Below are 12162 nucleotides of genomic sequence, written 5' to 3'. Positions count from 1 at the left end.
TATTTTTCTCTGTGCGTCCGTCTTCAGCGTCTCTGGCCTGTGTTAACGGGCGTTTACAGACTTCATATTTTCACATAAATTACATTTTGGAAAATTACTGCATTGCAACGCAGTTTGTGCAAGTCCAGAACAGAGAAGAGTTGCAATAAGACAAAAAAAACGGCCGGTTGCCGATCGCGCAAGTTCCAGGGGCAGCTCCTTAAGTTCGGCCATCCTACACACACGCGACTGACCGCTCGCTCGCACCAACAGGAGGAGGAGGGTCGTGTTACTCTCAACACTGACTACACTCAACCTGAGGGATTCCTACACTTTCAGTCTTTGAGGAGATATGAAAAACAGCGCATACCGCAGGAACGGTATAACGGAAAATATTAGTGGTTTTGAAACCGTGAAATTTTCAAATCGCGGTATACCTTGAAACCGGTAATCGGCCCATGCCTAAAATAAATAGAACATAATTACATTAAAGTGATAGTTTGGTTTGCAAATATTAAAGCTTGATCTAGCTCAGGACTGCATTGATTACTATAACACTATAATGTGTTTTATGAGAGCTAATGTTGTGAATAAAATAATTTATCGAAAAAAAAAATGTCTTGGCACTTTATTTTGTACCATATATGACTTTCAAAAGGAGATGTTAGGCAGAATGATGCATCATTCAGTCAGACAATTACTTCAGCATACAGTTAATTAAAAGGTGAATGAGAAAGTCTCTGTCATCTCATTTTGTGTGCCAAATATATTTATTTGTATTGTAAAAAATAACTGCAATTGTACAATAGTAATATAATTGTTTGACATTTGACATTCACTTCAAAGTTGAAGTAATTACCTGGTTTTTACCTTGTTATTAGTTAGAATATGTGTATTCAGTATTTTAACTAATTGTAAAAGGAGAATAATAGAACAAAGCCTACTGATTAATTGGTGAAATAATCAAGGATTTGTCGATTAATCGTTGTAATAATCGTTAGGTTAATCGACTATCAAAATAATCGTTTGTTGCAGCCCTATTTGGAAAAGACTGTAGCTAAATGGTCTGATCCCTAACTCTTTTGACAGTACAGAATCAGAGCCAGTTTAGAGGTCTAGATGTTCCTCTCCACAAGAACTAACAGTATAGTACAACAACAAACAGCTGACCAAATTTATTTTAATATCACTAGCAATCCAAGTCATGAATAAATCACGACAACATTGGTGTGACTCAAACGATCACATCAAGATAAACAACAATGACAGAAGACACATTAAAATGTCTTCACATATTGTCTAAATGCAGGACAACGGATCTCACAGCATCACCAGCTAAACATACACCAACTTTAAACGAACGTCCTACTAAATCACAGTGAAACTAAAAGAAACAGCCCGTGGTCGATGGCTGCGTCTCAAAATCTGGTGCTGTGTAAACACAAAGACGGCATTTTTGGATGTCACACACTCAATTCAAAGGTTCAAACGTGTCTGTGAAGCCCAAAATTCAGTCTTGGTTGTCATATATCTAGGTTATGGGACTGAGCAGTTGTCTGCTTTTATAAATGCATCAGGTTAAGAGAAGTCTGTCAAAGTACCGAATCTCCAGGCTGTTAGCAGCCTACGCACCGCCCACATGCAGCTTCACACTTACGACTGACTCCTCTGACGATCCATGGACTATTTAATCACTTAATTTAAACGTTAAAAGAACAATTAACAGTATTAATATCTTAATTCAGATGGAAGAGGGCTAACTTCACACGAGCAGGCAGACAGCTGTGCGGGTTAGCTGGCAGCTAACTGGATCCATCACAACAATAACAGTGTTCCTTTAACCGGGTTCAAAACTGCTCATAAAGCGCCTTTAAATCAAATACGGAACGTCGCTTCTTTCAAAAGTCAATCGCAGAAACAGGTCGGACGGAAAACATTGCCGAACAGGTCTTGTATAAAGGCTGTATTGAAAGTAAATTGCGGGTTACACTTTACCTTCAATTCCGCACTCTCCGCCATCTTGTTTCTCTGGCGCAAGCGTGATCAGAGCCTTGGCACGTGACCAATACTCGAGTTTGTTCAAACGTTCAGGAATCCCTCTCTAGTTCAAACATTAGCGCGCGGATTACGCGATTTCACACTGCTTGAATGGAAAACATGGCATCGTTCATCAGCGACAAGGTCTCATGTAACGAAACGCTCTCGCTTGTTAGATTAATCATGTTATAAAATCCAGAAATGTGTTGCTGTATTGATTAAACAAAAAAATGTAACGGTACTTTCTTTCTTTCCAGATAATCACATGCAATTTGCATTCGGTTTTGTCATCTGATCAGTTATGGGAAGTCCGAGTCATTTCCACAAATCGGTTCTTTCGAACAGTTCGTTTCATAGAACATGAATAAAAAAAACGGGATTATGCCATGTTCTAATTTTGTAATCACGTGCACTTTGTTGCAACGATGATTCATCTTTCAAAGTCAAAACCAAATATAGCATTTACATTAAACAATGCTAAAATCCTTTACATCTTTCGTCTGATTTTGATAAATAAAAATAAAATGCTGATATGTGAGTTGATAACTTATCAAATCGTAAACATCTAGTTTGTAACATTTCTGCTGTTTGGCTATTTGCTATTTACTTTTTATCCCATCAGTAAAAAGAAAAAAAATTCATGTGTGTGTGAGGTGAATCAAACACTCTGTAAGATCGCTTTTAAGCAGACAAGTTAAAGAACCAAGCGAATTTGATTTTTAGTTTTATACAGCAAGGCTTGTTTGAAAATATTTCGGATTTTTTAAAGAATGTAATGACCAACAAAACTATTTTGAATCCTATTTCGAGTCTGGTATTACTAACATGATTTGTGTCCACTAGATGGCAGGCTCACACCTTTTATTGTAACTCCGTCCCTTAGTGGACGCCGCCTTTCCTTTTCCTGTAGTAAAGTGCAGTCAGACTCATGAGGGCATAAGGATTTATTATATTTACGCAGTTTCTTTTTATAATTTGTATTATCATCAAATAGTTTGGGTTTTTCATTGTGTCAGAACAAAGCCATTATGATGATTATTCTGCACATAATTATTCTGCTTATCTGTGCTGGATAATTGCAAAGAATTAAACTGATAAACCAGTGAAGATAGTAATATGTTTATTTTGGGGGAAAACAGCTTGTCCAATAGACAGTAGTTAGAGTCAGAGTTACAGTCTTCCTAACCCTAACCAATTCTACAAGCAGAAGTCAGCAATACAGATTGCCAATTTAGGCACAACTGCTAAAATCAATTTATGCGGCCTATTAAGATTCTAAAATAGCAAAGTTCTAGAAACCTATACCGCTGACTACATAATAGCAGTAATTATGAAGACAGAACATTTCTTTTTACCCAACGTTTCATGAGTTGATAAGTGGGGTCTCATTATTTGTGATGTTGTCCATGAATACATGTTCTGTGGAAGCTGATGGGCTAAGAGGAAAGAACCAAACAATACCTTCTCATCTTCAAGGTTGTTGTCGTGAACCAGCTGAAACAATACATGGAGATGGAAACTAATGGAGTTGTAAAATCAGTTACAAATGCTAAGAATTAGTGTTAGTGGATACTTGTGCCATTGGCCTTCATGACCCATAGTTGGCCTTTAGATGTAGGGACACCAGTCTCATGCTGCTTATATGTGCATTAAACAAAAAACAAAATTATGATGACTAAAAACTATTTCTTCTTTACAAAAAATACTTAATTATTTACAGTATATAAAAATCAATAAATGAAGTACAGCGTAAGGGTATGAATAAGTATCGCAATCATCTTTCAGACGGTAAATATAAACTCAACAAAAGACATGAATAAATGGGAAAAAAATTATTGATTGCATACAACTTTTGATTATATAATTATAATAGTTAGTAAATATAGTCAGCTCAATAAACCAAAAAGGAATGTCTAACAAAGGGGAGATCATAAATTCACTCAGTCAATATGTATATGCTACACTACAGTATGTACAAAACAGCAATTTATATTTTTAACAAATGCTTGGATTTCTGCACTGATCAAAACTGTCATCATGATAGTCATTTTCATGGAAATATGTGCAGGAATATTCAAACTAAGATTTTGATATCAATGTCATGTTGTTCTTTGGGACTTATACAGATGCAAATGTAGTTCATTGTTATGGAAATCGATTAAAATGAAGACAGACTCTCAAACAAGATCATTTAATCCACATTTCAGTAGTTAGGGCTGCCAATTTAAAGTGCTTTACATCAAAAATATACAAATATGCAGATGAGAATAAACAACCAACATGGACATGGAATAAATAAAATATACAAAAACATGAATTATTGTTGCAGCTAATTTAACAAACTATCACTAACAAAAAAGGTATCACAGGATACATAAATATTCATTGCACATAGCCACTTAATACCAGTGATTTCTACAGCTGATGATAATATTTTTAAGTGGGACGTCAATTTTTTTTATAATGCAATTTTCTAGAACTTTATATAAATTATACAGTACATACAGTGACTCTGAAAACACTCTTTTGCAAATGAAAATGACTTCATTACAGTGTAAGAGCTAAAATACTAAAGTACACACTTTTTTTTTATTCCAGGTCTAAAGATTGACAGTGTTTTGCAGAGGAAAAAAGTAACGTTTTATTTGACACAGCAGTATTTCTAATGAACACATGTCTTCAATAGGTGTCCATCAAGGCGGTAGAAGAGGAGGTTTGAAGGTGCAGGTCCCAGCACAGTGACGCGGAGTCAGCATCTTACACGAGAAATGGTGTAATGCGTCGTGAGCTTCTGGGAAAAAAGTGAATGAATAATTTAAAACAAAAGCAGCATATGATTATATGTGTTGGGGTACAGAGAGAAACAGAGTGTGAGAAAAATTGTGTTCTAGGACAATAACTGCTATAATATACTGCAGTGTGGCTCAAATGGTTCTAAAATATATAAACTGTCTACAAATTAACAGCTGGCCTGGATTATCAAAAATATTCAAGGTCACACTTCTGAATACTGTCACAATGTGCCTTCCTGGGATACTTCCAAGAGCTTTTTTTTTTCCAAGTCCTTTAGTTATCTTGAATGCTAATATTTGCTTGCCTTTGCTAGAATCATTTACCTTTTAACTTCTGCTGAATAGTATAACGTGTCTCTCTCTCATGGTCCAACTCGCTGCACAAAGTGTCTGCGCAGGAGAGACAAAGGATATCTCAGGTCTGGAAGACAAATTTTTTCCCCTCATCTAAACTGGTTCAGTTTTGTGCATGGGATTTTCTGGCATCCAAGTGTACGTGTAAATACCATCAGATCCCTGTCTATGCAAGTCCCTTATTGCAGCAATGAAAATGCATAAACCTGATGCTTAGTAGCTTATAAAAAATTCGTAAGGACTGAACAATCTCATTTGAACTCCAGAAAGGTCCACAAAAGGTCCTAAAAGCATGTCATCAGTTCTGATAGATAGTTTAGTGTATTGTTTTTTTATTAAATATAGCCAAATCCTGTCATGTGAAGTTGAACGCATACCTCGAACAATCTGGAGTTGCTGCACCATTTCCTCTCTGTATGAGAGCTCCCTTTTCATTTGGTCTTGAAAACCATCTAAGAAGAAAATGTGAAGTAAATTAAATATCAAGGCACATTTATGTTTATACTATATAGAAAAGAAAAAAATATATAGTGCTTTGCAAAAAGTTTCAGACCCTAATTAATTATTTTGACTGATTTATTAACTCTGCTTTTAAGTTTAAAGCACTGAAACTTAAAATGATTTATATATGACATTATGTTAGAATATACTTCAAAACTTAACAGAAATATACGGTTCACAATACGTTTTAAAATTGTGTAGAATCAAGACATTTGAATGTTGTCGTTCTAAGAATCAGTTTTCATCAGCATCTCCAATATTAATTTGTCCCTGTTTAAATCATTGTCATGTTAAACTTTATCATGAGCTTCAGTATTTTGTTTCTGTTGGAGTATTTCATTATTTTCTGTACCATTCATTCTCAGTAAAAAAAAAAGATGAAAAACCGTCCAACTATCTATCCACACAGTGTGGAGAGCGTAACATTTAACCAAATGACCACACAATCTTTTCACTGTGATGAATGTTGGCAGACTTTTTATGCGGTTCATGTGCCCATGTTATGCAAAACGTATCTTAATCTATTTTCAGCTTTGTTGATTGTTGGATTGTTTGTTGCATGTCTTGCCAGACTCCCTCTTGTTTACACATGACAATATAATTTTGAACTGTGAGTTTTTAGCTATTATTATTTAATTTGAAATAACCAACTATTAAGCAGCATTTCACAGGCAGAGGCAATTTGTCACGCATTTGTATCCATATTTATAAAAGCTAATTATATTCAAACAGTTATTTTGATTTTTTCGACAAATTTCAGTACTTATAAATAAAAATGTAAAAATATCTAAATATTTAAATTTAGGATGACTTCAATTCAAGCTATTGTAAGTAGGTAAGTTGGTAACAATTATTATAATAAATTATTATGAATTAATGATCTGATATTTTTGTAAACATTTAGGAAAGCATAAAGAATATATTAGAACGAATTTTAACATATACCAACCTACCTTTTAGATTCTGGAATTCACGCTCCAACTTTTTTCTAAGCTCAACTTGTTCCGCAAGTTGTTTCTGCAGTTCCGCTGTTAAATAAATAAAAGAAGCAGCTCATGCAAATGTTTAAAAATGACTCTAAATTACAAAATGATCAATGGTTTTATTACCAAAATAAACAAAATTGTTATGCTATTGCTGAAACCCCCATGGAAACCATAATTTCTAAATAAATAAATAAATTGCAACGTTTTCTTTTCAGCTCTTCTAAATGTAGCATATATTGTTTTGTTTGATTACCTTTGGCCATGTTCTCTATGTTTTTCTCAATTAAGGAGACCCTGCTGCCAGTGTCCTTGCGCACTGATTCCTCATCTGCACACACAACAAATACAGTATGAAGAAAATCAACAGACTAGTGCAGAATATTAGGAGGGCCCGTTAACCGTACGCACCATCATTTGGTTCCTTTAGGCGCTCCTCGTTGATGTTGGTTTGATCCTGATGATTTTTGGGTTCAGTCTCTTCCACCGTAGACGAAGGTTCTTCTTCATGCACGTCTTTTACTATATTTATGTTACAAATGCGGTATGATAATAAGGACTTTGTTTTTTAAAAAATTAAGAAAGAAAAATCCACATGATTGAAAATAGGCCTACCACTCGATTCGCGTTGGTAAGTGGTCGTTGAACCAAAATTAGATGTGCTCATCTGATGCACATGCTCGTCCCTTTCACGCGCATAGACCTGCAAAATTGAGAAGACAATTATTCGCAGTTATCCCATTTTGCATTTTCTATTAGAATGCGATTAGTAGAATACGAGTGGAACGTCCGCTATTTTGATCTAATTAGATTTTAAAAGAACTAAGATTATGACGAGCCACTCATAACAAATTTCCTGAATTAATCAGTAGGCTAAGTTTTAAAAGCAGCGCGACAATTATCTCCACAATCTGGATGCATTCACCTTACTTACTCATTTTAAAACATTAACAATAATTAGCCGAATTATATCAATTAGATTAAAATAAAAACGCACTTTATACAATTAAAAATAAATCGAAAGGATTTACTTATAGTTGAAGGGAAGAAAAAGAAAAACATTACATTTATTGCCGTTTTTTACTATAACGGGCAACTTTATATAGATATTTATAATTTCAAATAATAAGGAATAATAAATATAATTGTGAAAAGTAGGCTACCTAACCCTGCTTTTTAAAATGAGAAAAGAATCTTATATAAAATCACTCATGGTCCTGTTAGTTACTCACTTCAAAGCGCGTCGTGTGTTTATTGCCGTGGCTCTCCAAATCAGACGACCGCGTTTCACTTGAATTCGTCGTGTGTAGGTCACTCAGGGTGTGCATTTGGCTATTATCTTGGTCTTGACCTTTAACCCCATCACTCTGCGCTACGGTTAAACCGTGAGGACTCCGCCGGTCATCCACAGACAGCTGCAAACACTCCTCGTCCTCGTGCACTTTATGTGACTCAACATCCACATCCGGATCGTCCACGCTGTCCACGTCCGGAGACACCGATCTATAACTAGAGCTTTCACTCAAGAAATCTGGTGACATATAGCCAGATCGAGGACCAGAATAGGGACCCCTGTTTCCGTATAGTTTTGCGATGCTCTCAACATCTTTAACAACCGGCCTGAATGCAGATATGTAGCTTATTTTTCTTGGGGTGGCTGGCATCCCTTCTATCGACCTGCTCTCATCCCCAGATTTATCCTCCTCGTTTCGGGTAGACTGAGTGCTGGAACAGCGTTCATTATCAAGTAGGCTGTCTTTAGGGGTGCTCGTGCTTCGGTCACTTTGCTCTGACACGTCTAGCTCACCATGTCTGGTGCACAACACGTCAGATGGAGGTTTAGGTTGGGCATGGTGGTATGTTGGCATGGCCAGGGTGCCTGTTGTAGGCCAAAACATAGGAAAGGAGGGATAGGCACTGTCTTTAGCGCTCGGCCAGAAAACACCTGACAGGTTTGTTTTGTTTGGCTCTCCCATCACCACACCGTCATCCTTCTTTTGACACAAACCAAACGCCGGGAAACCGTATGGATGTGGAAAGAGCGGTGGTGGAATTTTCTGTAACATCCCAAAACTCTTACTGGGCACCGGAATAACGGGGTAACTGCGTATGCTGCTCGGCATCGTCACGTTCCCCCTGTCATCCTCACATCGGAGAGTTTTGTGGGGCACCTCAGACGGTTCCCCCTGGGTCTGACCTCTCGGTGCTTGCGCACTAAGCGAGGACGAACTATCAGACCCACCGACTGGCAGCGTCCTCTTGCGGTTGCCACCGTTAAACATGGCTTTGACGTCTTCCCAGGCATGGGCCACATCGTCCGGTGAGTTTTTATCAGTCAGTTTTAAGTGTCTTCTCCATGAATTGAAGTTTGCTGCGTCGGGTTGCGTGTATTTGGACTCCGGCGTGCGATGAGAGTGAAAGATGAACTTGTTTGGGGAGAAATACATGTTGCAGAACGTGCACTTAATGCACTTCGCTCTCGAGCTGTTGTATCTGGCTGGGATGAAACTGCCCCGGCTGCCCCACGCGCATTCGTGCGATACGTCAAAAGCGAAATTTTCTGGTAATTTCGGCGGGTTCTGGGCACCCAGGAACGACTTGCAGAGCCTCTCGGCCTCTCGCTTTGTAATCATCCCGCAGCGTCTCGAGGAAATAGGCATAGCCCCCGCGCGCCTGAGAATCTCCAGCTGGACCGGAGTGCACTGCACACAAGTGATGCCCAGGGCCACGCGCCGGTTGTGGATTTCGTTATAGCTGTAGCTCTTCAGGAGAGTGTTGGATATTTGAGCTAGGCAAAGTCTCTCTTGACCGTCTATGACTAGTGAAACGATCGGTATTCCGTATAAAGAGGTCTTGCTGACTTGGTTCGGCTTGAGTGTTGGGCCAGAGTAAGACTGCAAGTCTTGTTTAGAGTTCGGCGAACAGCTGGGGTCTCTTCCAGCCGGCAGCTGATTTGGGATAGATTCCATTCCTGGAAATCTGCGAAGATGGATACAAGGAATATTTTTAAGGACTGATTTACAAACTGAAAACAAAAACAAAAAAAAAACACGTATTATTGTCTTATTTCACAGATTTATAAAAAGATAACATGTATAGCAGTAGTAATAATAATAATAATAATAACAATGAGAAGAAGCAGAAGAAGAACCTTACACCATGGTTACATTAATCTATTAAAAAAATAAAAAAATTAAAATTCTGTCTAAAGATCTTTGTAAATATACCGAGATGGTCGTCTTTGTGGTATTAACTTCTACGAAATTCTACTTAGTCCATTTTAATTTGTTTACAGTTTGTTTACAATACAACTTTACTCTTTGTGTTGAACAAAAGACAGTTTAGAAAAAGCAAACAAGTGTTGTGTCAACACCAGGGATTATAAAGGAAAAAGAGGAAGGAAATGATTCCTTGAGCCTTGCCAAAGAGCTTAACAAAGGTGTAAGAAGCTTTAAGCCTATTGTAATTACAAAAGATGAGCTTTACATCTTTGGTCTGTTGATAAACCAAATGAAGTATAATTACGATTACAACTAATTTTTCTATTTTCAATTTAAATAAAACTTAAAATGCGCGTCAAGTACAATTGATTTTTATGTAGGCTATCTATAGGCATTGTAAAGAGGCTATATATTTAAATAGATATTTATAGCCCATTTAAATAGATTGTAGGCTACATATTTATAGCCCACGTTTTAATACGCATGTAGCTTATTTCTAGTGTTCAAACAAAGCCGTACGCTTCTGGACAAATTGTGGATAAAGATTCAAACAGTGTTTGGTTATTATCGCAGCTCCTCGCGATTATTTTTTGCCTCCGAACAGTTAAAGAAACAAGAATTTACACTGCAAACATAAACAAATCTCACCTTTTTCAGAAGAATGCGAAGTGCCTTTTATCTGTGGAGGAAAACGCGTATTGGAAACCTTCGAGTCCTTTGGATAAATGCGCTCTATCTGTCCTCTATTAGAGCGTTCTGGTAATCAGACGCCTTGGAATCCCGCCGATCTGATACAAAATGTCCACGAGCGCTTATTTAGCGGTTTTTCTCTTAGGCCTATTAGAGCGCGTGGACTTGCATCATACTCCGCTCTCCCGCGACTAGTGTTGAGGTGCGCGCGGAGGGTGACCACATGCTAGTGCGGACCTCAACGACACAACCACTGAAGTCATTCGACAGCGCTCATGTGACAGCTAAACTAATGGCGAGGCACTCCCACTTAGCGCCAGCATATTTACATTAACTATTTGCCTGCGGGACCAATGGGGACGACAGTCAGTGCTGTCATCGAGGCCTGGAGACGTTTAAAGTTCACCACCTGATCTTTTAACACATGAAAGTGATTGCTTGTCTGCCAGTGTGTGCGGGGGCGTTCGTGGCATTTAGGAAGACTTTAGATTTGCCAACCTAGTAGTAGTAGCAGCCTAAACTAAATGCTGTAGTAGGCTATACGAAAAGGTTTGTTTAATGTGAAATACCACTTTCCGAGTTTGATCGTGCATGGGAATTAGGCTGGTGCGTTCTGAGGAAAACGGGTATGTGTTATTGTATGTTTTGAATACATTAAAATGTTTTCTCTAGCATAACGGTGAATATGTTTTGTTGCAGGCTTTTTAGATCGCACCAAAACCTAATAAATACAAATTGCAAAAACTTAAAAATAAAAATAAATAAAAAGATAATGATGCAAAATAAAAAAGGAGTCATCATCTTATTAAGTCTCTTGGACCAAACCTAATGTTTACAAAACGAAAGGAAGAAATGATCTAGGCCAAGTCGTTTAGGGAACCGTTTATGATGTTAAGTATATTTACAAACCAGTCAATGACCACCGAGCTCGTGCACGAATGTCAACGTCTGACTGGACCACTGTCAAAACCTAAATTAATAAACGATATAAATTCACTCAGACATCATGCACGTACCAAAGAAAAGAAAAGTTCTAACTAAAACAGATTATTTATTTTGTGCACAACTTATTTATTTTGTTTTGAAAGGGAACATTTTATGGAAATCATAAGAAACTGCATAAATTAAAAGAGTGCATAAGTAAAAACGGAAAAAGGGAATGGCCTCGAGCCTTTTCGTCTATATTCAGTGTCTGTTTAAAAATAAACTAGTGTTATTGAAACTGCATGGTGCCGGGGGATTTATAGGCTAAGCAAAGATTGTCTCCGGGGGCTATTTGGATCGGTGTGGGTTAGGGGTGTGCTGTTGCCCGCATATGTTTTAGTTCCCACGGGTTAGTTTAACTTTTAGGAGCAATCATTCTTATGAAGACTAAGCGTAATTTACAACGTTACGCTTTAAATTCAGCTTAAAAGCCGTGTCTGCATTAAATAGGCTATTTAATATACAACGCAAAATCAAGTGGATTCTGTCTTAAATGGAATATGGGATGTAGGAACAATAATTAATAATAATATTAATAATAAAAAAAGGATTACAATAAAATAGCCTAATAAACCCATATATTATGGCTACGAAATTGAATTCGGTGTTGGTTGAGGAGAG

General features: G+C 37.3%; 2 protein-coding genes across 3 annotated transcripts in view; both read right to left on the bottom strand.

The window, feature by feature from the left end:
• Window positions 1-2089, bottom strand: part of LOC107672172 (E3 SUMO-protein ligase PIAS1-like) — a 61173-nt gene extending 59084 nt beyond the window's left edge. The window contains exon 1 of the mRNA XM_016465265.1: window positions 1975-2089. Coding sequence (XP_016320751.1) covers window positions 1975-1998 — 24 coding nt within the window. The 5' untranslated portion in view covers window positions 1999-2089. The remainder of the gene's footprint in view (window positions 1-1974) is intronic.
• Window positions 2090-4648: 2559 nt separating this feature from the next.
• On the bottom strand, window positions 4649-10644 carry LOC107672205 (SKI family transcriptional corepressor 1 homolog-B-like). 2 transcript variants are annotated; one of them, XM_016465297.1, is made up of 8 exons: window positions 10516-10644; window positions 7879-9625; window positions 7262-7349; window positions 7058-7168; window positions 6903-6977; window positions 6617-6691; window positions 5540-5614; window positions 4649-4807 (listed from the first exon to the last, which is right to left on the bottom strand). In XM_016465297.1, exons 2-8 carry the CDS (start codon window positions 9613-9615, stop codon window positions 4710-4712), a joined length of 2259 nt encoding a protein of 752 aa, XP_016320783.1. In that variant the 5' UTR covers window positions 9616-9625; window positions 10516-10644; the 3' UTR covers window positions 4649-4709. The 2 variants fall into 2 exon arrangements, with proteins under 2 accessions (XP_016320783.1, XP_016320784.1); XM_016465298.1 differs by having other exon boundaries at window positions 4649-4804.
• Between the last annotated feature and the right edge of the window lie 1518 nt (window positions 10645-12162).

This window comes from Sinocyclocheilus anshuiensis, unplaced genomic scaffold (assembly GCF_001515605.1).
Source record: "Sinocyclocheilus anshuiensis isolate Anshui unplaced genomic scaffold, SAMN03320099.WGS_v1.1 scaffold997, whole genome shotgun sequence".
NCBI classification, from domain to species: Eukaryota; Metazoa; Chordata; class Actinopteri; order Cypriniformes; family Cyprinidae; genus Sinocyclocheilus; species Sinocyclocheilus anshuiensis.
This window is presented reverse-complemented; position numbering and strand designations above follow the sequence as displayed.